The sequence below is a fragment of the Lynx canadensis genome, chromosome A2 (assembly GCF_007474595.2).
Source record: "Lynx canadensis isolate LIC74 chromosome A2, mLynCan4.pri.v2, whole genome shotgun sequence".
NCBI classification, from domain to species: Eukaryota; Metazoa; Chordata; class Mammalia; order Carnivora; family Felidae; genus Lynx; species Lynx canadensis.
In genome coordinates, this window is record NC_044304.2 from 75721952 (window position 1) to 75749520 (window position 27569).

Sequence of the window (27569 nt, forward strand, 5' to 3'; positions counted from 1 at the left end):
CTCCAAAACTTAATGACTTATTAAAAAAAATTTTTTTTAATGTTTAGTTTTGAGAGAGAGAGAGAAACAGAGTGCAAGCAGTGGAGGGGCAGAGAGAGAGAGGGAGACACAAAATCCGAAGCAGGCTCCAGGCTCTGAGTGGTCAGCACAGAGCCTGACACAGAGCTCGAGCTAACAAGCCAAGAGATCATGACCTGAGCCAAAGTAGGGTGTCTAACTGACTGAGCCACCCAGGTGCCCCAAAACATGGTGGTTTAAAACAACCTGATTCTGTGGTGTGGTCATTTCTTCTGTTCTTGCCTGACTGAACTCACTCCCACTCACACCACAGCTGAGATGGCTCCCGTGCCGGTCTCTCTCTACGCGGTCACTCTCATTCTGGACTTCATCCCATTAGAGTGGTCTGAGTTTCAAAAGGGTAAGCCCCAGTGCATAATACTTATCAAGCCTCACTTTAATGGCATGTTTGCTGATGTCCCCTTGACCACAGCCACTGAAACCTAAGGTCTCTGGGAAGGGACTGTATATGAGGATATGGACATCAAGAAGTACCATTCACTGGGGGGCCATTATTGTTACCTACCACATCTGCTCTCTGGCTTTTTTTTTTTTTTTTTGTCTTTTGTTTCTCTTATTTATTGAAAGCATATTTCTGCTTTTTTTTTTTTTTCTGAGATCATTTTGTGTTATTTTAGGGACACTTCAATTATACCATCAGTAGAATCTACAAATGGTGACTTTTTTTTTTTGTATTTTCACATCCATCTGAAATAAGCAATTAGTGTTCCTGACTTTCTTTTTGAATTTATGTTCATAACTTCACTAAAGCATATTACCTCTGTTTATAAAATCAAGGTTCAAAAAAAAAAACAAAAACAATGTGAACTTTGCTTAAACTGTAAAAGCAGCATGTTCCCAGGAACTCTGTCCCAATTTTACAGCAAGATTTCTATGAAAAGATTATTAGAAGAATACAATTGAATTGGTCTTCATGCAGATGAAACCTATAGATCAGGTTCGGAAAGACAAAGATCTTGTCCGCTTTAGAAAGTATTTTACAATCAATATTTATAAAAGATTATACAGGGTAGATCACCACCTAATTTGTGCATACTACCTACATGTGAAATTCACTAATACTGTATTTGAAAATCATGAATATTGTTTGAAAAAAAAATGTCATCAGAACATGTTTTTTTCTTTTGAGGCAAGTTGGCAGAGAACATAGTCCTTATATTCAATAGAGGGGAAAATTACCTATTTTTAAGCCAGGGAAAAAATGTGCTCTGAAATAAAACTCCCTTATAATGGAATTGTGGGAATTGTTGCCCAAGGGACAATATCTGTAATGTTGCAGTAATTCAGGTGCCAACTCAGATGATTTTCCAAAGCATTTTTAGGAGTGACTTTGGCTCTGTATTGCTAAAACAGGTTTAAAGTCTAAATGCTCTGCTCTGGTTTTTAGATCACTCTGTAACTACGCTATATACTTAGGCAGCTTTATCTCAGCACAGTTCCTCTATATTGTCAGGAGGACCCTGAAGACAACAGTTTATTCTGCCTCCATGCCTTTACCCCTTCCACATCCTGGCATTGGATGGGTTTCCTTGCCATCCCCTGCTGCCCTTCTCAAGCCACCCCTCCTTGCAGCCTGGGCTGATTCCTCCCCATACTATAGATACCAGCAGTTGAAATCAGAGCTTAACAAATAACTATATATTGTTTTATGTGCACTAATTATACTATAAGGCACCTAGAGGTGCCTAATTTATTATATTTTCTTATTTTTATATTTCTTGTTTGTCGCTCATAGTACTTTGACAAAGCCCTGAGCAAACAGTGTTTTCATATTGTATGTTCCTTGATGTTAGGAGATAAAATCATTTTGATATAATTTATTTTCTCCTTTATAAAGGGATAGAATGGGATCCTCACTAATGATTGAAACAGCAAGAACCCTACATGTCCTAAGGTAAGTTTAGAGTCTTAAATATAATACCAATTTGGAATTCAAGGTCAGGTTGAAAGCACTTATTCTGGAGGCCCTTTCTCTATTAAGGGAAACATTTCTTAGGAACCTCTTTAATAGATTATATTAATTTCTTACATCTTGGGCCATTCTGTGAAGATACAGGATGTGTTCATTAGACCTCTTCTAAACAAAATTTTTTTTAATGTTTACTTATTTTTGAGAGGGAGACAGAATGTGAGCAGGGGAGGAACAGAGAGAGGGGAAGACGCAATATCCGAAGCAGGTTCCAGGCTCTGGGCTGTTAGCACAGGGCCCAACATGAGGCTCGAACCCCACAGACCATGAGATCATGACCTGACCCAAAGTCAGACGCTTAACCAACTGAGCCACCCAGGCGCCCCAATAACCTCTTCTATATCCAGTAAGAGTACAACAGAAGTTTAAGAACATGAAAGACTAGGACTAAAAATAAGGAAGAATTATTTTATAAGGTTAATCAAATCTAGTGATTTAAGAAAGTCTGGCATTTCCTCCTCTAAGATTTTTAAAAGAAATTTTATATGCCTGTAGATATAGGTTAACATCCGAATGGAACCTAAATTTTAAAAGTGTTAATTGCCACTAGGATATGTCTCAGTGTAGCTGCTCTTTTTATTTGTTTTGTTTGAAACCCAGTGGTCTGAGTATTGCTTGAGTTCTGTGTTCTTTAATAATACTTGTTATTTGAAGAAGGAATAGGATTATGTATTTCAGAATCCTTGCAGCTTGTATTTATTCTTTGGATAATAATCTGTAACCATGAAAAATCAAATACAGCTCCCTTTCTCTTATTTATTTAAAAAAAAAATTTTTTTAACGTTTATTTATTTTTGACACAGAGAGAGACAGAGCATGAACGGGGGAGGGTCAGAGAGAGGGAGACACAGAATTGAAACAGCTCCAGGCTCTGAGCTGTCAGCACAGAGCCCACGCGGGGCTTGAACTCACAGACCGCGAGATCATGACCTAAGCCGAAGCGGCACTTAACCGACTGAGCCACCCAGGCGCCCCTCTCTTGCTTATTTAAATTTGTTCATACCTTTTTCTTTTTTGAAATTTATTTCTGAGAGAGAGAGAGGGCACGCCAGAGAGAGAGAGGGGAGAGAGAGAATCCCAAGCAGCACAGCCCAGAGGCTGTCACGGGGCTTGATCTCATGAAACTTGAGATCATGACCTGAGCCAAAATCGAGAGTCGGGACGCTTAACAACTGAGCCACCAGGTCCCCCTCATTCATTCTTTAGATATTAACTATAAGCCCAATGTGTCAACACTGTGCTAGGCACTTTGGAGACCTTAGTGAGTAATGCAGACATGGAGTTTATAGTCCAGTAGGGCAAGTAGGCATTAATCAGGTAATCACACAAATGACATATATTTTCCCTGAAATAAATGCTATGGACAACAAAAACAGTTCTCTGAACGCATGTATTTACAGGGACACGAGGGAAGGCTATTCTAAGGACATGAGGTTTGAGATCTTAGTGTGGAGGCTGATGAGTAGGAGCATTGCTGGCAAAGGGAAGGACCTGTGCGGGAGGAGGCATGGAGAAGTGCAGGAACTGAGAGTTCCAGAAGGCTGGAGCCTGAGGATTCAAGGGCATCGTGCAAGTTGAGACTGAAGTGGCAGGTGAATCAGACCAGCCGGGCCTTGGAGGCATGTCATAACGAGATGAACACGGCTCTTTTGGAGAAGACCCCCGGGTGTGCCCTACACCTCTCGTTGGTTCCCCCGTATGTCTTCAGAGCTTTCTGCTTGTTTGTTTTAACTCTTAGGACTCGCCACTTTAAATAAAAGAGTAGGTGTAAGGGACTTAAGCCACCTCGAAAAGTAATTCACTTGTGATAAAAGGGTTTATCGTGTTTCCCACATGATTCTTAATTCAGCCTGTCTATCGACCAATCCATAGACCCCCCTGGATTTTGGTGTATGACGACTCTTACCCACGGTGGCCTAGAGACACACTCAGATCACTCATGGGATCTAGGAATATACCGTTTGGTTTATAAAATAACAAAGCATACAGGCCCCTGACAGGGCTTGGCACAGAATCCTAATAACTTTGGCCTCCTCAATACCTTTCACCTTCTTCAGTTTATATTATAAGTCATTAACAAGTACAACACATTTTACATAAATTCAACTGATATCAATGAAATCCGAGACCCAAGATGGTCATTGTTAGTTATTTCAATAAAAATTTACCCAGCTACCAGTTATTAACTATAAGAAAGCCCTGAGAGTTTGTATAGTGTTAGTTTCAGTTACTAAAGTCATAGTGCCTTCAAAGAGAACAGAAACAAAGACTAATCCGTAATACTGTGAAAATAATGTGTTTATTCTCTTCAAGTAGTTTGTGTTCATTGCTACTATTGCTGTGTTGATTATTATCCAAAGATTTGCAAGTTTATGTCTTCTTAATGTCTTTTTGTTTTTTAATTTTTTTTTCAACGTTTATTTATTTTTGGGACAGAGAGAGACAGAGCATGAATTGGGGGACGGGCAGAGAGAGAGGGAGACACAGAATCGGAAACAGGCTCCAGGCTCCGAGCCATCAGCCCAGAGCCTGACGCGGGGCTCGAACTCACGGACCGCGAGATCGTGACCTGGCTGAAGTCGGACGCTTAACCGACTGCGCCACCCAGGCGCCCCTTCTTAATGTCTTTTTACATAGCTAATCAAATCATGTAGTCAAAAATATCTTATTCTTGGGGCGCCTGGGTGGCGCAGTCGGTTAAGCGTCCGACTTCAGCCAGGTCACGATCTCGCGGTCCGTGAGTTCGAGCCCCGCGTCAGGCTCTGGGCAGATGGCTCGGAGCCTGGAGCCTGTTTCCGATTCTGTGTCTCCCTCTCTCTCTGCCCGTCCCCAATTCATGCTCTGTCTCTCTCTGTCCCAAAAATAAATTTAAAAACGTTGGAAAAAAAAAAAATATCTTATTCTTGTCTTACAAGACCTGGGCTCTAACCCCTGAGCTACAGGACCTCACTATTATTGTCTTATAATAAATACATTTCTCAAAATTATCTCAGTCCTTGTATCTATTTTCCCGTAAAGAACTACCTAGTTAGAAACATCTGGTTCCCTTTGCTGAACATCATATTTATGTTATACGTTTATCTTGATGGGTAGAATTGTAGGTGGTTCATACACTACTAAATAATACTTAATTTTTCACAGATCCCCAATACGACTGTTTACAGTGGGTATTGTTCACTTTTTATTTACTAGGTAGCTGCAGTAAGTACCATAGTGAACAGAGGGATAACGCCGAAGGCTTTGTGTTCAGAAACTATGGTCACTTCCCTGGCATCAACTCTCACTACCTGGAGGCTGTCAGTACAAAATGTGGCAGGCCATCAGAGCCTCGTCTGCTGCCGCCTGGCTACTTTGCTGAGTACGCACTGGGAAACGATCTTCACCAAGTAAGTTGACCGTGGCTTACCTTTGAAACGTTCACGTAATTATAGAATCGGCACTTATCAAATGTCACATTTGTTCTTCATGTTTCCGTGTGGTAAAAGATGTGCCACACGGAATGTTTTTATTTGTTGTTTGTTTTCCTAAATCAACAGGCCTTCTGGCTTGAGAACACATTTTAGGAAAGATTTGTGTGTGTGGTGTGTGTATTTTACATAATGTGATTCATAACTAATTATCACTTACTGAGGGAAAAATGTGTGGCTTTTCAAATGTAATAAAAATTAAAAGAAAACATTTAAATGTAATAAAATGAAATAAAAATTCAAAGTGAAACATGGTCCCTGGGCACGCGGAGCCCAATCTGTTTGACAGTTTTGGTGGACATATTTTGAAGGAGATGATATAAAATAATAAGTTAGCTATGGTGCTGGACACTTACATAGTCCTTGGCATGCATTGTGTCACTTAAGTATCACTGCCTATGAGGTGGATAGAGTTATTCCCCTTTACAGATGAGAGATTGGAGTCTTGAGAAATGTTCACTAACGAGTAGTATCACAGCTAGCAAGCGGCAAGGATCAGGAAGCTGTCTATAGTTACACTATTTCGAAGTTTATGGCTAAATGATGTATAACATTGACTATTATTTCTGGTAATTTATTCTTTTTCTGTAATGTAGACTTATTTATCATGAATCTTTCCTCTGTCAAGTTTTTCCCATTATTCATGGAAATCTTAACTCCTAACTTACACTAAATGATAAAAAAGTGATGAAAACTCTTCAGCTGATACTACCAAAATATGTTTTATATATCCTTAATTTTTTAGATGATATCCCACTTAAAGTCAATCTCATTCCATAGAGCTACTAACCTTAACTTTACTCTCTAGCAGTGAAGTATTTGTTGTGCTCTATGTATTTGGTATTTGGATAAATGTTGAGAGGAAAACTATTTTGATAAAGATTTTCAGATGTCATTCAGAAGCTCCTACATACATCGTTTGTCTATATGAACTACACATCAACTATATAATTTCAGTTTACATGTGTCAATGTTATAATAACAAATACTTTTATCAGTTTTATTTTCTCTTATGTTTTTATAGTACCTTACACATATTTTAAAATGTTATGGTCAACTATCCCATTTTCCCCTGTCTTTCTAGAAGTAGTGTCACTATCTTTGTAGTCATGAATTTAACATAGGATTCCTTTTGTCTTTGAAGCCACTTCAGACTGTTTCTTACTTTGTCAAATCAGTCATTGTTGAATTATGTAAGGCACTTCCCCTGCTCGCATTTCGTCTTTCTTCCACCCACTCAGGGCAGAAAGTGCTAGCTGGAGAGTCCTTCTGACATTGGTTTCAAGACTTATTGGTCAAAATAAAATTCTTACTTTAATATGTACCTTGCTGTTCTAACAATGATTTCTGCATATTCTTCTCACCATGTCACAAACGGAGATAAATTTAGACCGTGTATTCAAAACATAGTACTTAAGGTTTATAACATAACTTTAAGATGATTGTCATGCTACAAAGTCACAGTTATGCCAAATATTAGTAGAAGTCTCAAATGATAAGTTACTGCATTTCAGGACCATGTGTTCCAGACTTCCAAAGAAGTTATCTCATTTTCTCTTTATTTTTTTCATCTGAGAGGAGGTAGCTCTAAAGTTTAATTCAGTCCTGGAGAATACATAATAACAAACCAAAGTAATCCAAGTGGTTCTCTTTCCATTTCATTTAGACTAGTGATATTTCTTTTCATGCTTAGCCATTTTTTTTTTAATTTTTTTTTTCAACGTTTATTTATTTTTGGGACAGAGAGAGACAGAGCATGAACGGGGAGGGGCAGAGAGAGAGGGAGACACAGAATCGGAAACAGGCTCCAGGCTCCGAGCCATCTGCCCAGAGCCTGACGCGGGGCTCGAACTCACGGACCGCGAGATCGTGACCTGGCTGAAGTCGGACGCTTAACCGACTGCGCCACCCAGGCGCCCCTATGCTTAGCCATTTTTATATTGATGACCATAATCTTTGAATTTAGGTTGAGCTACAGATTAAAATAACTTATTGTACAAAATTTATGTAAAGCATGTAATCACGTGTACAGAGAATATACTTGGATGTAAATCAGTGACTTGACTCGGGAAGATTTGCACATCTAATTAATCATATTTTAATGAAATCTGGATTCTAAGCAAGCCCTATTGTTAAGAATATTTTTCTTATTCTCTTCCAAACATGAGGAAGAAATGGGATATTTTTCTACTGAAAGGAGACCGTGAAAGATTGATTAGAACATTCTAAGATGTGAATGATCTTGATCGTTTAAACAAAGAAAACATTCAAGTGAAGTTCCTTTCCAACCCTTCAGAACTTGTTACGAAGTTTAAAACTAAAATATGGTGCTTACTTATTACAGTCCTCTTATCCCGAGCTCTTTGAATAATTGAGTTATTTCCAGACTCATCTTTAAAATCTGTTTTAACTGTCATGTCTGACATATGTTTTAATGTAAGTTACTTCATATCCTTTTGGAACCATGTAGAGTATAAATTATAGACTAACATTCTGTTTGAGCAGTTATTGAAAGCAGTGCTATAATTAAGAGGTACGAGTAGGTAGATGTATGGATTACGTTTGCCTTTGCCTATAAAGAAAAGAATATGGTAATATTTACAAGGTTTATTACGTGTCTTAGAAAATTATAAAGTGAGAGGAATTCTTTTTGAGTAGTTTTCTAATCTATTATTTCTCTCCCCCCTGCCCAAGTAGCATCATATCTATCTTGAAATAGTGCGTTTTACATAAAATTATCCCTTCTCTCTTTTTTTTTTTTAATTTTTTTTTTTTTCAACGTTTTTATTTATTTTTGGGACAGAGAGAGACAGAGCATGAACGGGGCATGGCAGAGAGAGAGGGAGACACAGAATCGGAAACAGGCTCCAGGCTCCGAGCCATCAGCCCAGAGCCTGACGCGGGGCTCGAACTCACGGACCGCGAGATCGTGACCTGGCTGAAGTCGGACGCTTAACCGACTGCGCCACCCAGGCGCCCCCCTTCTCTCTCTTTTTAACTTTATTGGTGTACAATTGATATACCCCAAAGTGAACATATTGATGTATACAGTTTGATGAGTTTGGACATATGCATGTCCCTTCTCTCTTACCTTTTCCCATCTCCACCTCCAGAATTGAATCATTAATTCTCTCCCTTTGGAGAAAGACCCTGATAAATTCATTTGCTCTAAAGGTTTTCATGACAGATTTTCATATATTATTTGTCTTAGGCGTATTTACATTGTGAAAGGGTTATGTCCAGAACTCAGAATACATTAACCTAAAGGGGATTGTGATATTTCATGTAAATGTTCCAGGTAAATAGTATCTTCAGCAGAAAGAACCGGCCTGGCACCTGGCAGATTGTGCCTGCGCCAGGCCACAACTATTAGTTTTCAGTATAACTGGTCAAAAATGTAGTGACTGCTTGCTGAGTGCCAGAAACTGTGTTAACCTTGAAGACCCTAAAGGTTTTAATAAGTGCCAGTTTATTGTTTGCGTTTCCTGGGTTCTACCCTCAAATAGCTCAAGCTAGGGGAATATAAGCACAGGAAAATAATAACAGGATAAATTCAATAATGAAAGTATGTACAGGGGTAAGAAGTAGCATAGAAGAAGTGGTTTATTCTATCAGGACTGGCTTTTACAAAGACGTTTCCACTGCAGTTGAGAGGTAAAGAATGAGTAGTTGGGCAGGATAGAATGGGATTGGGAGGAAATAAGGAGAGCTTAATGCTTTTAGAGTTTCTCTTGAGGGTGATAAAAACATTTTGGAAATAGACAGTGGTTATGGTTGTAAAACATTCTGAATGTAATTAATCCCACTGAATTGTTACCTTAAAAATGCTTAAAGGACCAATTTTATGTTTGGTGAATTTTACCATAATAAGAAACAAAGTTTTTTTAACTCAAAAAAGAATAAGCTGAGATGAGATGATTAGGAGACATTCACATTGTGCAATGGGTTATTTCCTGGAGGGATTCCGTATGATTTGAAATGATTAAATGTACATTAAAATCAATCAAAAGTATTTAAATTTTAGTCTGTTAAGTGCATGTATGATGTACTGCTATTAAAACACAATCCTGCATGTATCTCTGAGAGATAAGTAGCAAATATTCAACCAGTTCATTTTTTTAAATTTTTTATCTTAGAGAGAAAGCGCACGCGTGCCGCACATGTGCATGAGTGGGGGAGGGGCAGAGAGAGAGGGAGTCACGGAATCTAAAGCAGGCTCCAGGCTCTGAGCTGAGATAATGACTTGAGGCCGAAGTCGGAGGGCTAACCAACTGAGCCACCCAGGCGCCCTGCATCAGTTCATTTTTTAAGTCTTTTTTACGTGAGCATCTAGCAGTGGGCCTGGGCAAATACACAATAAATAAATAACTGTAAATATGAATACTTAAATGAATGTAGGTAAAGGAAAATCCACAGTCGTAACATTAGCCTGATGACTTCCTGATAGAAGAGCATTTGACAGGAGTGGCTAAGTATAACAGGCCAAGGGAATGGTGTGTGCTCTCCATGGACTAGAGTGAACACAAAAATCTTAACTTCTGCATGTATTTGATGGAAAATAGGTAAGGTAAAGGAATGGGAATTTAAAGCATGGACTATTAAAACCAGTTAGAAACCTGGCAGCTCTTTATTTTGGGAGTGGTTTGTTATATCAATTTTTGCTACACCCTTTGCTTGCCCCTTCTTATCTTTTTCTCCCTTTTTTGTCTTTTATGACCCTTCTTTATGGGCTTTTATAATAGTGAAGTATTCCATCTAAAATACTGAGAGATTAGAAGTTACAGACAGTATAACCAGAATTTAAAATAAAAGTTTTTAAAGAGGTAACCTTACTTGCTGAAGTAGAAGTGAAATGTTCTGTTCTGAAATGTCTCTGTTATGTGATAGGTATTGTTCTAATTGTCCTATTAATTGAAAACAAAGGAAAAAAGTTGAAAGTCCTTAAAATTTATATTTGAGAAGCCTTTACGAAATAATTAATGCTACCTACATTCAAGGAATCCTAGTAGGCTTTCACAAAGTTAAACAGTACAAATTTGCCGATGTAAACTGTCAACAGATGTATAAAAATAGCTAATTTTAAAAATTCTTTTAGAGAGGGAGAGAGCGTGAGCAGTGTAGAGGGACAGAGGGATAAAGAGAATCTTAAGCAGGCTCTGCACTCAGCACAGAGCCTCATATGGGGTTTCATCCCACGACCCTGGGATCATGACCTGAGCCAAAATAAGAGTCAGATGCTCAAACCAACCGAGCCACCAGGCACCCTAAAGATAGCTAAATTTAAAAATAGTTCTTTCAACCTGGTGAATGATAAACTATGATAACATCCAATAATTAAATACAACTCAGCAATAAAAAGGAATGCATTATGGACATGTGCAGTGACATAGATGAATCTCAGAAGCATTATTCTAGGTGAAAGAAGCCAGACTCAAAACACTGAATACCATATGATTCCATCTATCTTGATAACAAGAGCTAATAGTGTTGACCTTGGAGAGTAGATGGAAGAATGGATTTTGAAGATAAGAGGATTGAGCATCTGAGAGTCTAGGGTGTTAGAAAGTTATGAAGTCACGTGGGGTGTGATAAAGAATTTCTACCCCTTCCTACATGGGAGAGTAAGGAAGCCTGTGAACCAGGTGCTCACCAGTTTGTTGAATGGGGAGGTGACAGGTGACAACAGTGGTGGTGGCTGGGGGGAATAGCAGAACCGTCAAAGCACATGAATTTTCCAAGTCGATTGAGACTAATAATGGTCTAGAAGGAACACTAAAGAATAAATAGGACACCATCCTCCTAACCACTAAAGTATAGGAGATATGAAAGAATCAACAGCTACCTGGGAAACAGTATTGGGGAAGAGCCACATTTCTGTTAAAGAGAGCACTTTCAGAAGAAGGTGAGATGACCTTGGCGGTTTCAACTGTGGAGCAGTTCCGTACAGCACAGTGGGAGACGTCCGGGAGGAGTGAAAGACTGTGTCCCTGGCAAGCAAGCTCAGGGACTTGAGTGGCAATGTTGAATGGTGCAAAGACGCTGGAGTTTAGAATAACATGTGAATTTAGCCCCTATCGGGTCTGAGGAAAGTGAGCCTAGTAGCTCTAAAAACCGTAAAAGCCATCCCACCCTCCGCAGTGATCATTTCCAGGAGACACAGTGTCGGTTCACCTGCTTCAGGCTCGGCACACTCGAGGCTGGCACGCCTTTCGGCCTGGCGTGGCGTAGACGGACATCCGAGTTTCTGCTGGATGAACCAAGGTGGCCTACTCGGTGGCACAGAAGGTTTACTTCTCCCGGTCTTAACTGGCACTTTGATCCGTTTAAGATTCTCATCGTTTGTGTGTATTCTCTGCCATGCTGTTTTGGGTTTCGGAATGACTTAACTGTTTTCCTAACACGCATGCTGAAAATTAGGCCTGTGGGATCTGTAATAAAGGTAAGCACGATGCTGGCGTGTGTGCTTCAGTCACACATGTCCCTCTTCCTTAGTCTAGATGAGGGAGGGAAGCTTCCCCCTCCTTAGGACACCTCCTGCCAGTCGGGTGACAAATGACAGAACCCAGTCTCCCCCTTTTTTGTGTCCCAGACCTGAGGCCGTCCACAGGCCAGCTTTCTGCAGTCTGTAGGTTTCAGCGACAGTCCAAACTCGAGCCTCTATCAGCCACAAAGGGACTTTCTGAAAACAGCCAAAGAGCTGAAATGTGGTGGGCCTGCGAGTAAACGGGCCCCTGTTGACTGAAGATGTCTTTTGAAAGAATAGCCTTTTCTCATGAAAGTCAACACGTGTGGATACCTAAAACACATTCTTTTGAAGAGATGACGCTAGAGAGTGATGGAGATGAGCGCCTCGGGAGAAGGTAGAGATCAGATCCGAAGTGGTAGCAAATAACCCATCCTGAAATGGAGACCAAAACGAGCAGTGAAAACACGTGACCCAACGGTTTTTCTGCGAATCCACACAGCCCCGCGTATGCCTGTTACCCCAGGGGAATCCTGAGGCTACACCCTGGGGATGAATGACGTGGGCCGTAATAAAGGACCGTTAGGCTCGCATCGGCTGTTCCATAACTAAAGAGCCAGTTACCTCTGGGACATTTCTGTGCTGCTTCCTTCTAGTGTAATCTCACCGACGCAGGGTGTTACTTGAGATACGTGTTTTTGAAAAGTTGTTTTGGCAATGCTTAAAATAATGAAGAGTTGTCATTATCTGTGATCTATGAAATAAATCCTCCCCCTCCCCCTAAGATAACGGAACATAAATTCACAAAAAGGTAAGGTGCGTTTCTCTTTTGTGGTCCATGAGAAATTTTAGTGACACTGGTTACTTCGTTACCAAGGTAAAATGCTGCATGTTTTTAATGGGGCCTTGAAGCTAGAGAACACTAGTGTTGGCAGTGGGGGAGGTGGGGGAGGTGATTTTCCACAAGGAAAGGAAGCCACTTGGCAGAAGTCTCTGATCCTTTGAGTCCCCAGTTTTGTAAAAAGACAGTCAAATCACTACCTCACTGGAGCTTGGATCGCCGCATGTACTGCTTTTTACCTTTGTCAGAAACTTGCAGATTACTGGGGGAAAGGCTGTTGGCAACCACTTCTTGAAGTTCTAGGGCCGGTACTAAAATAAGTTGCCATTGAGCCTATACACTCAGTGTAGTACCTAATCCTAAAATTTTAGAAATTATCAAGTCACATCATATTTTTAAAAGTCGTGATGCCTCTGCCAAAGAGCTAGGAAGTAGAAGCTAAGCTGAGATTGGAATTAGAAGCAGCAATATTTCTGATCTGTGTTTTCCCCCACAATTCTGAATCATCAAGAGAAAATTGAAGCACCATCATTATATTCTTTTTTGAAAAGCATATGGCTTATCGCAGAAAGGGTTTTTATTAAATGCACACCCCTGTTCACACACTCTGTCCTAAGGAGAACTTAGCCATGCAAAGTGGCTCATTTGCCTAAGATCCTAGTTTGCCATAATTTTGCTGTAGTACACTAAAAAAGAATTTTGAGGGGCTCCGACTTTGGCTCAGGTCATGGTCTCACGGTCCTTGGGTTCGAGTGCTGCGTTGGGCTCTGTGCTGACAGCTCAGAGCCTAGAGCCTGCTTTGAAAGCTGCGTCTCCCTCTCTGTCTGCCCCTCCCTTGCGCTCTCTCTCGTGCTCTCTCTCAAAAATAAATAAAACATCAAAAAAAAAATAAAAACGAAAAAGAATTCTGAAAATACAGGTCTTAAGGAAAAATAGTACTTCTTTATAGATCTTTATCCCGTAATATTTGTGTCACTGTAATCTCAGTGCCTGTATTTCACGTGTGTACTGCCTTAGGACATGCCAATTTAAGCTTGTATCTCCTCTTCCTATTCTTGAGGAAAACCTATTTTTTTCAAAATTATTTTTCAGTGTACTAGTACAGAATTAGGCAGTCTCTTATCTTCCAGTAGAGACGGACTGTTTTCAGCTCAACATGTTAGGATTATTTCACTTAGGTTCTTGCTGGATCGATTACTCTTGGCCCATGTTTTGAAGAGTAAATGGGAGTTAGTTGAGCTAAGAAGGGGGCTGGAGAAAGTGTTCTGAATGAGATAGCATGTCCAAAGGCACGGGGATGTGGGTTATCAAAAACCTGCAAATAATTAATGAATGACTGGACTGTAGGCTTAGAAGCTGACCAAATCTGTGTGGCACTATCTGGAATTAATGGGAGACAGTTACAGAGAGGGCGATATGGGTGTATTAGAAGGAGTAACTTTTCCAACAGTTTATAGTTTTTCAGGATTGAAGGGATACACTAATACCAAGAGAGGTTTATCCCAGTAATGCAAGGCTGGCTATATACTTTTATTCTACAGTTTTACAGTATTTTTTGGCATGTTTAATCCTCCTTCTGAATTCTTCAAAATAATAGTTATGATTGATAAATGCTTAGCATTACAAGGTTTGCCTACTTTGTTTAGATGATATGTGTGTCTTAATGAATGTGATACTTTGAAATTGTATTGTTCACAGAGTTGCAGTGAAATTAGTTGAATTAATTTGTTTCTATTTGACTTATGAACAAAAAGCTAGTTTTAATCGATTGGTAGAACCGCAATTTTTTTGTTAGTTTTTATGTAGACTCTATAGTGACCACTGAACAAGGATAATATCTTTAAAGGTTAATTCTGTTTAAATTACCTTTTAAATTACCTTTAAAAGGTAATTCTATTAGTTTTAGTAGTTTTGAGAAAAATATGCAAAGCGATCAAGGAAGAAGTTAAAAGAACTTTCATAATAGGAAGGGAAAGTGTGATAAGGCCAGTGAATTTTCCCAATGTCTTTTTTGAAGCTGTGGTATACAAAATAAATACTCTAAGGGAACTTCTTGTCTTTAAATAATTTGTTCCGTTCACTACTCTCCTTGTGAGTAAATTTCAAACTGTTTAAAATACAGCTTTTGTTTTCATGTTTGTAAAATGGAATTTCACTTTTCAGAGTTCTGCACTATATTTTCTTGACTCCTGTTTTGCAGGATGGAGGCTTGCTTCTGAATAACCCCTCAGCGCTCGCCATGCACGAGTGTAAATGTCTTTGGCCGGACGTGCCCTTGGAGTGCATCGTGTCTCTGGGCACCGGGCGGTACGAGAGTGATGTGAGAAACTCTGTGACGTACACGAGCTTGAAAACCAAGCTGTCGAATGTTATCAACAGTGCTACGGATACAGAAGGTTAGTCTGTTTGCCACCTTAAAGCACCGTAACGTCTCAAGTTCACTTTTGGGTAGCATATGCCGCTGCCGACTACGAAAGAGTGTGTTGTGTCTACACGGGAGGCTCACGAATGTAGGGGAGCAAATCTTATGTTTCCACTTCTCCTCACTCATTTCTTCTCATTGACCCCAGAAGAGAGACTGTTCTTCACCTGGGCCCTGGTGTGTTACCTTTGCCTGGGTACAGTTGGAGAAGTATCTGAAGCAGGATTAGCACAAAGGTTTGGTTGGAGACTCTTAAAATGTGAATTAAATCCTGTCTTTAGCCTGCTCCGAACCCTCTAGGCTTCCCATCACACTTAGACCAAAATCCCAAAACCTCAATCACTGAGATATACCAGGTCCTTTAAGAACTGCGTCCCTCCCCCTCTCCTTGCATGGCCCCCCTCTGTCAAGTCGTCCAGCCACACTTTAGTTCTTGCTGTCCTCAGACTCGCTAGGAAGTCTCTTGCCTCGGGACCTCTATAGTTGCTGTGCTCTCTCTGTGAGGTCTTCTCCCACATTTATTCTTGATTCACTTCCCTGTTTCATTCAGGTCTCTGCTCAGATGTCACTTCCTCGGAGAGACTGTTCCTGATTCCTTTCCACCCCCTCACCATGTCATTCTAACCTCTTTACCCTGCTTCTTTCTCTCTCTCTTTTTTTCCAACTTAGAGCATTCTCTCATTGTGTGGATGTGGATTACATATTTGCTTGTGTGGTTGCTTATAGTCTCTCTATCCTGCAAGAATACAAGGTGGAAACTTCTCCAGTTGACTATGTTGACTGCAATGCCCACCACATAGTAGGCAGTCAATGAGTATATGTTGAGTGTCCAGTTTTGGCCTAGAGGTGTAGATCTTCTTATTTTACTATTTTATTTTAAGTCTTTTATAAATCCATTATTCAGTTCTTAAAAAGAATTGTCACCATTTAACAGCACCTTGCTTCTGAATCTCATTCTTTCCATATCATCAAGTCATTAGCCTACATGAGGATCTTAAACTCCCCACTAAGGACTTTTATCTATTAATGACAGCCCAAGAGAAGCTTATATACTGGATTTTTCACTATCTGAAATTTTGTCATCAAATCAATAAAATACTCTTTTCTCTCTTTTTTTTTTTCCCCATTACATTTTTACTGTATTCGATCACAGCACAAATGCATTTGACTTACACCCAGAATACTAAACTTCCGAATGTTTACATTGAAATAAGTGCCTGTGGTGGCATAAAACAACTTTCTTAAGGATGGCATGACACTGCTTCTGTGATACGATACGTGTGGCATATTTTTATGGACATGCAAGTGAGAAGTTAAAACAGAATGGTGCTTGATCTGTGATTTAAAAATAGTAAAAGAAAATTTCTTACTATTTTTCATCAGACTCTGAAATTACCACCATTCTTATCAAGAAGCGTATATCTAGGTCTATACAATATTGTGATTGTATAATCTGCTGAGAAAAAGAAGCCCTAATCAGCCAGTCTCAAAATATTTCTGTGTATCTGTTGCAAACCATGTGATGGACTAATTGGAATTTTCAAGAAACAAGTAATGCTGCTTCCACTCTAGTGTGCTTACACTCTAGTTAATGAAAAAATTGAGTGAAAGAAAAAATTGAGTGAAACGTATGTAATTGCTGGTACTAGATGGTTCTTGAACTATAAAAACTGCAGTTTCTGGGAATGCAAACTGGTGCAGCCACTCTGGAAACAGTATGGAGGTTCCTCAGAAAATTAAAAATAGAACTACCCTACGACCCAGCAATTCACTACTAGACATTTATTCAAGGGATACAGGTGTGCTGTTTCAAAGGGACACATGCGCCCCAATGCTTATAGCAGCACTATCAACAAGAGCCAAAGTATGGAAAGAGCCCAAATGTCCATCGATGGATGAATGGATAAAGAAGATGTGGTATATGTATACAATGAAGTATTACTCAGCAATCAAAAAGAATGAAATCTTGCCATTTGCAACTACGTGGATGGAACTAGAGGGTATTATGCTAAGCGAAATTAGAGAAAGACAAATATCATATGACTTTTCTCATAGGAGGACTTAAGATACAAAACAGATGAACATAAGGGAAGGGAAGCAAAAATAGTATAAAAACAGGGAGGGGGACAAAACATTAGAGACTCTTAAATATGGAGAACAAACAGGGTTACTGGAGGGGTTGTGGGAGGGGGGATGGGCTAAATGGGTAAGGGGCACTAAGGAATCTACTCCTGAAATCCTTGTTGCACCAAATGCTAACTAACTTGGATGTAAATTAAAATAAACAAAATGGTAAAAAGGAAAGAAAAACAAGGTATTATAGAAGTATGTGAAACATTTATTAATAAAAATATTTCCAGGTTTAAAAGAAATGCAATTCCATTTAGCTCAGTCTAATGTATTATCAATTAATAAATGGTGAATAGTTGTAAATGATTAAAACTATGAATTAAGAAGGGGAATAAGAAAACTAAAATAGGTTATTGTGGAGATTTTACAATAAGTAAATTAGACTAGGGTCGCCTGGGTGGCTCAGTCAATTAAGTGTCGGACTTCGGCTCAGGTCATGATCTCAGGGTTTACAAGTTTGGGCCCTGTATTGGGCTCAGTGCTGACAGCTCAGAGCCTGGAACCTGCTTCAGATTCTGTGTCGGCCCCTGCCCCACTCGCCCTCTCTCAAAAATAAATCATTTAAACAAAATTTTTTAAAAAGAAGTGAATTAGACTTGATACAGGTCTTAATAATAGAATAGGGTTTAAACATTTTAAAAGAGGGTTAAGACTTCCACTGCTGGCCATGATAAAATAATAGAAACCATACATTTCCTCTCACCTTAAACCATTAGCAAACTGAACCAAACCGACATTAGATGTCTGAAATGAATGATACAAAAGGGACCCAAATCAGACTTCTAGAGGTGTCATGGGTCAGTCATCCCTGAGAGAAGGAAAATAAATGAAGTAATTTTTGCAGTTGTGCAGCTTGCTACCTAAAAAGCATTTCTAGATTACAGCACAGTGAGGGGTGAACCTGAAAAAGCAGAATAAGATACAGAACTATAGCTCATGGAGGCCAAGGAAACTAGAATTTTTGGGCTAAATATAACAGGAGGAAGCTTCATAGAGAGAGTGCTCCAGACATACAGGGGAGTCCCCTTGAGTACTGATCGGTGCATACCTGTGAGGAAACTACTGAAGGCAGGGGAAGAACCACCAGGAAGGTTAGACAGAACAGTTCTTGGAGCTCACATAGGACCCAGAGTAGCTCAGATTTTTATCAATAGAATAGAAGGAACTTGTGTTACAGGAGATCATGCAGTGGGGTTCTCAGAAGAGCGTTGTTTCTGTAGTGGCATCAGATTAGTTCTAGACTGAGGGCTGCTCTGGATCCACTCTAACACTGCTTAAAAGCAATCCTCAAAAAGATCAAATTGAATCCAGTTAACAGCATCCATTGTTAGAATAAAATCAAACACTGTTAAAGGAATACAATAAATTCCAGTACAGAAAAAAACCAAAAATTCACAGTGTTTGGTATCCAATAAAAAATTACCAGGCATACAATGAACCAAGAAAAGACACCCTTCACCAAGAAGAGCAAATCCAATCAATGAGAACAGACCTAGATATGAATCAGATGATAGATAGGCAATTAGCAGACAAGGACATTACAGTAGCTATTAAAAGCAGGCTTTACATGTATAGTGGGCTGGAGGAAGACTTGAACAGGATAAGGAGAGTAATGAATGATACAAAATGGACCCAAATCAAACTTCTAGAGATGAAAAATACACTATCTGAAGTGAAAAAGATGCAGCTGACGAGATGAATAGCAATTCTACATAAATACTTGCAAGAAATAGAAGAAGGGTAAATACTTCCCAACTCATTCTATAAGGCCAGCATTACCCTAACTCCAAAACCAGGCAAAAAAAAAAAAAAAAAAAATGTAAAGTACATAAAAATACCAATTCCTGATTAGTTTCCTCATGCTGAAATTCTTAAAATATTCTAACAAATTGAATTCCGAAATACGTAAAAAGGAGAATACAGCATAACCAAGTAGGATTCAACCAAGAATACAGAGTTGGTTTAACATTTAAAAACATCAATATAATTTACCATATTAATAGACTAAAACATGAAAAATTTGTGGTAGTTTCAATAGATGTGGAAGACTCTGACAAAATTTGACATCCATTCATGATAAAAACTCATAGTAAATTAGGAACGGAAGGAAACTTCCTCAGCCTGACAAAGGACATTTATAAAGAATGAAAAAAAAAAAAAACCAAGAAACCTAGAGCTAGCATTATATTTAATGGTGAAAGACTGAATACTTTCTTTTTAAGATCAGGAGCAGAGTAAGATGTCTCTCATCACTTCCAGTTGGCATTGTCCTGGAGGTCCTTTCCAGTACTACAAGGCAATAAAAGGATATAAAAAGCAGATAGATTAGATGTGAAGTAAATATTTATAGATAACACCATGGTCTATGTTGACAATCCCAAGGAATCTATTAAAAATCTCCTAGAATCAACAAGTTGGAGAACACAAGGTCAGTAAAAATCAATTATATTTCTGCATACTCACAACTGGAAGTTGAAATTAAATATATACAAAGATAGATGTAATTTATAATAGCATGAGAATATTAAACACTGAAGGAATTATTTAACAAATAATGTGCAAGACCTGAACACTAAAAACTATATTACTGGAAGAAATTAAAGAAATACTGAGTAAATCAGTAGATATACCGTATTCATGAATTGGAAAATCTCAGTGTTGTTTCAGTGGCACACCACAAATAGATCTATAGACACCATGCCATTGCTATGAGAACGCAGACAGCCTTTTTCTGGGGTGGAGATTTAACAAGATGACTGTAAGATTTATATGGGTGTGCAAAGGACTTAGAAGAGCCAAAACAATTTTGAAAAAGAACAAAGTTGGAGGACTTCTGCCCTCTGATCTCAAGACCATAAAACTCCAGTAAGCAAAGGACTGTGTATTTGCATAAGGTTAGACCTTTAGATCAATGAATGGTACATAATAGTACAGAAATTGATCCATACATGTAAGCTCAAAAGATTTTTAATAAGGAAACTAAATGGGGAAAGGATGGTCTTTTTAACCAATAGTATAGGGACAGTTAGGTAGCTGTAGTCAAAAAAGTGAATCTTGACCCTTCACACTATATACAAAAATTAATCTGAAATGGATCATAGATTTCAATATAAGAGTTAAAACTATAAAACTTCTAGAAGAATACCCTGGAGAAAATCTAAATGACATTAGTTTAGGTAAAGATTGTTTAGATAGGACACAAAAAACATGAACCAAAAAAAAAATAAAGTAGACTTTATCAAATTACAGATTTTGCTCTTCAGAAGACAGTCTTAGTAAAATGAAAAGATAGTCTGTAGACTGAAATAAAATACTAGCAAAACATGTATCTGATCCATTATCAGAACCAAATACATAAACAGATCTAAACTGTATAGAGAATTATATATATACATACATACATATATAAATATAACGTATAAAAGAAAACATTCAGAAAATATTTGAACACTTTATTGAAGAACATACGCAGATGACTAAAAAGTACATAAAAGACTTTACATCATTAGTCATTAGAGAAATGAAAAGTAAAACCACAAAATACCACCACACATTCTCAAGAATGGCTAAAATTAAGGCTGACAGTACCAAGTTTTGGCAGATGTGAACAGTGGGAACTCTGATATATTAATGGTTGGAATGCAAAATGCTGTGGCCATTTGGAAAACGGTGTTGCAGTTCTTAAAAAGGTAAACATGTAACATTGTCTACTGTGCTTCATATAAAAAAAAAGATAAACACACTTTTCCCATATGATCGAGCAGTTTCATCCCAGAGTATTCCTTCAAGAGAGATGGAATCATATATCCACAAGAAGACTTATATGTAAATTCTTACTGTAGGATTGTTCCAACTAGCTAAAAACCGGAGAGAACCAGAACTGGAAAGAACAAACTGTGGTGTATATCTGTGCAATGGAATTCTACTCACCAGTGAAAAGGAAGGAACTATCGATACATACATACTATGACAGGGATGAATTTCCAAAGCGTGTTGCTATGTAAAAGAAGCTAGACACAGAACTATGTATTTCTGATTCTATTTGTATGAAATTCTAGAAGAGCCAAAGAGTAAGGAGAGGAGGAACTATAAAAAAGGCATTAAGGACTTTGGGGGGTGATAGAAATGTTTTATGTCCTGATTGTTGTGATTACACAAAAGTATACATTTGTCAAAACTTCTCAAATTATATACTTAAAACTGGTGAATTTTATCGTAGATAGATTATACCTCCATAAAGATGATACCCAAAATTAAAAACAAAAAGAGGGGCACCTGGGTGGCTCAGTCAGTTAAGCATCTGACTCTTCATATCGGCCCGGGTTATGATCTCAAGGTTTGTGAAATGGAGCCTCGCTTTTGACTCTGTGCTGAGAGTGTGGAGCCTGCTTGGGATTCTCTCTCTCCTCTCTCTCTGCCCCTCCCTCCCTCCCTCTCTCTCTCAACACAAAATAAATAAACATTAAAAACAAAACAAGTTGGAAAGGCATTTCAGCGGTGGCTAACAGTATGACCAAAAACAGCGACAAGAGCGTAAAGGAGCAAGTAGCAGAATTACAGGAGGAAGTATCTTGGGAGATGAATTTCCTTAGATTCATTATTATGGATTCCTTAAACCTACTTTTAATGGGCTGGAGTGATGAAATAAGTAAGGCTTTGTAATTTGCCTTAAAAGAAGATAATTTTAAATAAGGATAAAATTAGATCATTGCAGAGTAAGTCAATTTTCTCATCCACCCTGTTCTCTCTTTGTTTTAACAGAAGTCCATGTGATGCTTGATGGTCTGTTACCTCCTGACACCTATTTTAGATTTAATCCTGTAATGTGTGAAAACATACCTCTAGACGAAAGCCGAAATGAAAAGCTCAATCAGCTGCAGCTGGAAGGGTTGAAGTACATCGAAAGAAACGAAGAAAAAATGAAAAAACTTGCAAAAATACTAAGTCAAGAAAAAACAACTCTGCAGAAAATTAACGATTGGATAAAACTAAAAACTGACATGTACGAAGGCCTTCCATTTTTTTCAAAATTGTGAGAAGTGTGTGTGTGTCCATCTCCCTAAGTGAGGGCCTGTTCAGAAGATGCAGTGAATTCAGTAAGGAATTGGGGGCTTCGGCCGGAGTTTGCTTTGAGATGCCGGAGAATTCCTGAAGAAAGACGTGCTCGGACCGGCTTGTGCAGCACAGAGGGTGTGCTTGGTTACAGAATTCATATGGGATTCAGTTTTTATGATGTTCATAATTAACAGTGCTTTAGGAATCTTTCTGTACTAGTTGGTTTTAGTAGATCTTGGTGTTATATTGTTTGATATTTGAAAATTTATTAATGTATGTGCCAAGCAAGAGCTGTGACACCACTACACGTGATGTTTTTGCTTTAGTCACCATAATCATGTTGAATTTGTTTGATGACTGGTTTTCTGTTAGTGGAAAAGCCAATTTCTTAAATTTCCATCACTGATGTTTTGACCAGCTGCATTCTAGGATCCAAATGTTGCCTTTGACTGTAATGACATCAAAACAGGTGCAGAAACGTGGAATTTTCTCTATCAGAGGACTTTCACATTTGAAATATGAAAGAACCAGATACACAGTTCTATTCAAAATTTGTTTCTTTCAACACTGTTTGGCTCATAAAGAGAGGAGAAGTTCCAATCAACCACTTTTCCACCTGAAATTTAAAGATAGTGCTGGGTGTTAACTTTTCTAGCTCTAGCTTATCCATTCACTGTTATAAAATTAACTATTTGAATTTACTGAGAAAATATCCCTATCTTAACAAAAATAAACTATTGAAATAATGTATTGTTGAAAGGCTAATGTCATTTGTAAAGTTTTTATTGTTCGTAACGTAGCTTCTTCCCACCTTTTGTAAGCATTTGAATATACCTGTCCACAGTGTGCTTAAAAAATTTTGTTTTACCTGATTAACTCCTTTAACCATCGGATTTCACGGAGGTTGTAGGTGTATCGATCCGAATCATTGTTTATGCCAACCAAATTCCTCTTTGCTTTGTTGTCTCTCCATCTGCCATGTAAAGCCTTCCATCATGTTTAGATGGAAACATGTTTAGATTGTCCAGAAAAATGAAAAAAGGTAAATGCCTTTTGCTTTGTGTACACATCAACTAAAGCTAAACCCCATTGCCTGGACATGGCTCTTGCTTCTTTGTAACGTGAATTCACAGAGGCAGTGAGGCGTGGTTCAGAGTGCTGGGGGGAGCTGAGGGTCTGGATGTTAATCCCACCTCTGATGCAAAGTCCTGTTTGTGACCTGGAGGAGGGGGGACAGGCGCTCTGGGCTTCGGATATTTTACTGATCGAATGAGAAAAGCTGGCTCTAAGATGTTACATCCTCTTTCACGGCAATCCAAATTCTGCAAATATACAAGCAAACCATGGGAAGAGATGTGAAAATGAGCTTTCAGTCTTAATGCTTGGTAGAATTACCTGCTCTTTTCAAAGCAGCAAAGAGGAAAAATCGTCGATTTTAGAAATGTAGTTAATTCTCCAACACATCATATAAAAAACACAGAGAATAGAAGTGGTTTTGACGCCCGGGTCTCTCTGAGTGTCTCAACATTCTTATTTCTGTAATAAAAGGTATGCTGGCCATGTTTCAGTTCTGTTCTTGCTACAGATACTAATCTTTATTAAAAATAGTAGCTCAGGTAGAGCTGTCTCTAGAGGCAAATGGGCTGCGTGGGATTTCCCCTAGAGGCAGGAGAGAGCCCGGCCTGGGTTAACTTGACACTGTGAGCCTTCGCTCCTCCCACATCCCATTTTATCCAGGAGAAAGTAGATTCCCAAGGAATCTTCCTAGAGGGAAGGAAGTCACAAACAGTATACAGTCTGGGGGGACAGAGGGGAGGCTTATGACTTTGTTCTGGTGATAGAACAGATGGGCTTCCTCTGAGCTTCCCCGCCCCTGCCAGCAGCTGACCGCTCACCCTGTATGGAGCTGCTACTTACTGAAGCAGCAAGGATCCCGAAAGTTCGAAGCTCAAAACTTTACTTAATCTGCTATGTTCTAGCAATAATTCTTGTCACAGTTTTGAATATATCACAAGTGTCAGTGCTAGTAATGTGACTAAAATGATAGGTTTGTGAGATGCAGATTACACAGTTTTTAGACCCAGTGTAAGTAAGTATGAAAATACCAATGGTTTCTTTTCTTTCTTTTTTTTAAGTGAGCAGCAGGCAAAAGTTTATCAGCGTATGAGATCGGGAAGTTAAAGTAGCATGAAAGCTCGCTTTACAGAGAGGGAGCATTCGAAAGGGCGCAAGGACTATAGGCAAGGGACTTGGCTTTCCAGGGTTTTGGTCTGCCCAAATACCAATGATCTCTAAAGATGTAAAGTCGTCCTTTCAGACCACAAATAATTGCGTATTGCTATGCAACTGAAGCAACTCATAAGAAAAATGCAAACAATTGGGAGTCAGAAGGAGTCCCCAGAAATACTTTGTTTCTAATAAAACATTTCAAGCCCAGTAAAGTAATACTTAATGCAGTTGACCTATTCACACCTTCTCCTAAGGTCACTATTAATCAATGTGAAGACAGAGCATGTTAATGCAGCCCACCTCTTTTCCAGCTGAAGTTAACTCTCTGTCCTTGTTTGTGCTTCGCTGATTATTTCCCTCTTGAACACTACAAAATAGACAAGTGTCCTCTGGCCATAGCTTCTCTCTTACGCTACGTGGCACGGCACCTAAGTATGTCCCCATGTCCCTGTCCCTGTTTCTTGAGCTCTTTTCGCTCTCCAACAGGAGGCCCACCCAGGTGTGCAGTGTACCAATTCTCAGTCATTCTTGTCCCCATTTGTCCTTAAAACTGGTTATCTGAGCAACTGTGTAATTCACCTGAGATAACCCTCATCTTATAATGAAGCCAGTGCTTTGCATTCTCCAAAAGCAAAGTGGATTTCTTTTCAGGAAAGAACAGAAGTAAAGAACACTCTTCGGAAAGATAAGCGCTTGCTACCAAGTAGGTTATGGATTCTTCACTATTTTTAAAGTAGGATAGGTTCTTTATGAGAGAAAATTCTTAAAAAGAGATCATTGGCCTAGTTGGATTCCTTAAATCCTGTAATTCTGTGATAACTTATAAACAATAGGTAAGTTGCAAAAAAACAGGAAGTTAGGATATTACATTTTTTTTCCTATTTACTGCGTAAGATTTAACTGATGTCTTTAGCAAACCATTATGCTTCTTTTTTTTATATATGAAATTTATTGTCAAATTGGTTTCCATAAAACCATTATGCTTCTTGATAAACATGTATTTAAATCAGCTACTTTTTGTGCATGCCAATGGATATGTCTCATTTTGTGTTTTTAAAATATGTCACTGTTGTCCTTGCAAATGGATTTATCTTTTAAAATCTGATTGAAAAACCAAAATTTCTCTAGTGTCAATAATTTTACTACAACTGAGGTTGACAAAGTTCATTGTGGTTCTGTTTTTACTTTTAGGGAAATTCCATAGCCGTGGAAGTAGAGCAATATCAATGTGTTTTGTTAAGTATCTTAACATCTAGAGAGGCAATCTGAATATTTTTATGATTGCTGAGAGTTAATATTTAATTTTTTTAACATTTATTTATTATTGAGAGACAAAGAGAGACAGAGCATGAGCAGGGGAGGGGCTGAGACACGGGGAGATGGGGAGACACAGAATCTGAGGCAGGCTCCAGGCTCTGAGCTTGTCAGCACAGAGCCCGACGTGGGGCTTGAACTCACAAACCGCAAGATCATGACCTGAGCCCAAGTCGGACACTTAACCGACTGAGCCACCCAGGAGCCCCGACTAATATTTAATATTTAGCACTTACATGCCAGGCATTATACTGAAAGCGCTGTGTCCATCATCTCATTAGGCCTCATTCTATCCCTGTGAAGGAGGTACTATTATTATTCTTATTTTCCAGCAAAGGAAACCAAGGCGGTTAGAAAGTTAAATAATAGTGAAATGAAGAAAATCATGAATATTGTAAAGTTTTGTTTATCTCTCCCAGTTAGCCAAGTTCAGAAGCTCATTATTCATGGTACAAATGTTTTTCGACTGTCATCTTTATGCCAGAATGGACTTCACCCTTTCCATCACCCATATTTGAAGATCAATGCCTCTTTCTCTTTTCCCCCCTAAAGTTTTATTTATTTAAGTAATCTCCACACCCTATATGGGGCTTGAAGTCGTGACCCCAAGATGAAGAATCGCACGCTCCTCCGACGGAACTAACCAGGTGCCCCAACTCCCACTTCAACGTGAAGTGTCTTTTTTTCCCATTATTTTTTTACAGTGTATTGAAGTAGAATTTTCATACCAAAAAGCCACCCTTTGTAACTATACAATTCAGTCACTTTTAGCACATTTATACAGTTACATAACCATCACCATAATCCAATCTTAGAGCAATTCCGTTAGCCCTCAAAAGTTCCCTCATGCGCGTTTGTAGTCATTCCCGGCTCCTGTCCCCAGCCCCAGACAACCACTGATCTTTCTGTCAGCACAGATTTACCATTTCTGGATATTTCATGTACATATCATCATACGGTATGTAATCTCTTGCATCTGGCTTCTTTCCTTAGCATGCTTTTGAGATTCATCCACGTTGTGGCATGTGTCCATGGTTGACTTCTTTTTATTGTTGTGTGGTATTCCATTGTATGGATATACCACATTCGTTTATCCATTCAAAGTTGATGACCATTTGAGTTGTCTTCAGTGTTTACCTATGAGGAGTGATGCTGCTGTGAAATTCGCGTACAAGCCTCCTTGAGGACCTATGTTGTCATTTTTCTTGAATAGATATCTGGAAGTTAATTGTTGCAGTTGTGTGGTAAGTGTATGTGTAACTTTTCAGGAAACAGCCGTGCAGTTTTCCAAAGTGTCTATACCATTTTACGTCCCTGTCAGCAGTCTGTGTGTTCCAGTCTGCACATCTTTATCAGACATGGGTAATGTTTGTCATTTTGATGATAGCCATGCAAGGGCACATGTAATGGCATTTTATTGTGGTTTTAATTTGTGGCCTTCCAATGACTATTGATGTTGAGCATCTTTTCAGGTGCCTATTAGCTATTTGTGTATCTTCTTTGGTTAAAATGTTCAAATGTTTTGCCCATTTCCCAGTTGATTTATCTGACTTCCTTTTGAGTTGTAAGAGTTCTTTATATTCTGGATACAAGTCTCCTGC

General features: G+C 38.8%; 1 protein-coding gene across 1 annotated transcript in view; it reads left to right on the plus strand.

Annotated features, from left to right (window-relative positions):
* Window positions 1-23175, plus strand: part of PNPLA8 (patatin like phospholipase domain containing 8) — a 39901-nt gene extending 16726 nt beyond the window's left edge. Inside the window, 8 exon segments of the mRNA XM_030307733.1 lie at window positions 1916-1950; window positions 1953-1972; window positions 5240-5282; window positions 5285-5332; window positions 5335-5387; window positions 5389-5433; window positions 15019-15214; window positions 22132-23175. Coding sequence (XP_030163593.1) covers window positions 1916-1950; window positions 1953-1972; window positions 5240-5282; window positions 5285-5332; window positions 5335-5387; window positions 5389-5433; window positions 15019-15214; window positions 22132-22406 — 715 coding nt within the window. The 3' untranslated portion in view covers window positions 22407-23175.
* Window positions 23176-27569: the final 4394 nt, after the last annotated feature.